The sequence below is a fragment of the Neovison vison genome, chromosome 12, assembly GCF_020171115.1.
Source record: "Neovison vison isolate M4711 chromosome 12, ASM_NN_V1, whole genome shotgun sequence".
Lineage (NCBI taxonomy): Eukaryota > Metazoa > Chordata > Mammalia > Carnivora > Mustelidae > Neogale > Neogale vison.
The window spans coordinates 61,889,788-61,892,073 of NC_058102.1; the positions used below are offsets into that span (position 1 = coordinate 61,889,788).

The window sequence follows — 2,286 nt, forward strand, 5'->3', positions numbered from 1 at the left end:
TCAACATTGAATGGACGTTCCCAGCCAGTACAGAAAGATAACATGGCTAATACAGAAAAGGAAAAACAAAAGAGAAAGAGAGAGAGAGAGAGAGAGGAAAAGACTGCGGAAAGGGGAAAAGGAAGAAATAAGAAATAAAACTTTCAGTAGTCACAGACGATACATGTATGTGTTTGTAGGAATTCCAAAAAAGGAATGTAAATCAGTATAGTTACTGTGGAAAACAGTATGGAGTTTTCTCAAAAAATTAAAAATAGGACTGTCATATGATCTAGCAAAGTCCGCTTCTGAGTATGTATCTGAAGGAAATGAAATCACTGTCTCAAGAAGATATCTATACTCCTACATTCATTGCAGCATTATTTATAATAGCCAAGACATGGGCATAACCTAATATCCATCAAAGGATAAATGAATAAACTAAATGTGATATATATGTATATTACATATATAGAAACTTTTATTCAGCCATAAAAAGAAAGGGAATCTTGACATTTGTAACAACGTGTAAGAACCTGAAGGCATTATGCTAAGTGAAGTAAGTCAGGTGGAAGAAGACAAATACTGTATTATTTCACTTATGTATGGAATCTAAAAAACCAAACTCAAGGTGGCTGGGTGACTCAATTGGTTAAGCGTCTGCCTTCAGCTCAGGTCATGATCCCAGAGTCCTGGTTTGGAACCCCGGGTTGGGTTCTCTGCTCACTGGGGAGCCTGCTTCTCCCTCTTCCTTTGTAGCTCCCTCTCCTTGTGCTCTATCTCTCTCTCTCTCTCTCTCTCTCTGTCAGATAAAGAAATAAAATCTTAACAACAAAAAAAGTAAATTGGATAGATGCGCCTGGGTGGTTTAGTCTGTTAAGTGTCCAACTCTTGATTTTGGCTCAGGTCATGATCTCAGGGTCACAAGATCGAGCCCCATTTTGGGTTCCACACTGGGTGTGGAACCTGCTTAAGTCTCTCTCTCCCTCTCCTTCTGTCCTTCCCCCCAGCACATGTGTTCTCTTTCTCTCCAAATTTCTCCAATTTTCTTGTTCTATTCATACAATGGAAGATCATAAAAGAGGAAAATGAACAAACTATAGCTACAATCAAATTTCACAAATACGTTAAGCAAAAGAAAGCCAGTCATGAAACTTTTCAAACTGTATGACCTCATTTATTATAAAATTCAAAACAATAAACTATTGGAGATATATTGAAACTATAAAGTAAGCAAGGAAGTAATTATATAATAGTCAGGGGGAGATGGAGGAGATATAAGAGGGGCTTTGGAAGTACTGTTGAGATTTTATTTCTTGATATGGGTGGTGGTTACATTAGGGTTTGCTTTAGGATAAATTCTTAGGCCCACATTTTTATTTTATACATTTTTTACAGTTTTATATTTTTTTAAGCTGTATCTCTTGAAATGTAATTAATTTAGTAATAATAGGGATTTTAGTGGATCTTTCTATTTTTAATTGGGATATAATTGACATATAACATATTAATTTTAGGTGCATACAACATAATGTTTTGATATATGTATTTTTTTTTTGCTTTTTTTTTTTTTTTACAGCTCAAAGGCCTCACGTTTATTACCAAACCAACTCGCTGGTGCAGAGCTATAGTAACAGAAAAATCTTTCACTGATAAATGGTATCTATTGGCCAGGCAGAAAGGTGTTTACAGGGTGATGGAATAGAACACATGATCCTCAAGTAGCTTAATTAAATACGTGGTGCCAATTAGGTGTGTCATCGCGTGATGTGGGACACCTTAGAGACCCAGCTTGGTTCTCCTCCAGTGCCTCCTCTTGGAGTTGTACCTGATTTTATTACCAGTTTTCATCTGAATCCACTGGGGAATGGGACGATTCTGCTTTTGTTTCTTGGCCAGGAATCGCTTGATCCTGAAAGTCTTGTGAGAAGACATGGTCAATTAACAGCGCGCAGCACACAGCAGGATGGCGGCGAAAAAGAGAAAGGAAGCTGATATATGTACATGTTTGAGACAAACACCACAGTAACACCTGTGATGTGTCATAGTTACAAATTTTTTTCTTGTGATGAAAACCTTTAAGATCTATTCTCTTAGAAACTTTTTTTTTTTCAAGTAATCTCTAACCCTCAGTGTGGGGCTTGAACTCAATCTCAAAATCACGAGTTACCTATTCTACCGACTAACCCAGCAACTTTTAAATATACAATACAGTATTATTAATTATAACCATTATACTGTACATTACATTCCATGACCTGTTTATCTTTCACTAGAAGTTTGTACTGTTTGACCCTCATCACCCAT

At 36.6% G+C, this 2,286-nt stretch overlaps 1 protein-coding gene across 1 annotated transcript; it reads right to left on the minus strand.

Moving 5' to 3' along the window:
- Nucleotides 1-1,531: 1,531 nt before the first annotated feature.
- LOC122891440 (60S ribosomal protein L39-like) lies at nt 1,532-1,964 on the minus strand. Its single transcript, XM_044227082.1, has one exon. It carries the CDS (start codon nt 1,912-1,914, stop codon nt 1,759-1,761), a length of 156 nt encoding a protein of 51 aa, XP_044083017.1. The 5' UTR covers nt 1,915-1,964; the 3' UTR covers nt 1,532-1,758.
- Nucleotides 1,965-2,286: the final 322 nt, after the last annotated feature.

Bases quoted from the DNA above. Each gene is read 5' to 3' on its own strand.
- LOC122891440 (XM_044227082.1), bottom strand. From the start codon at position 1,914: ATGTCTTCTCACAAGACTTTCAGGATCAAGCGATTCCTGGCCAAGAAA.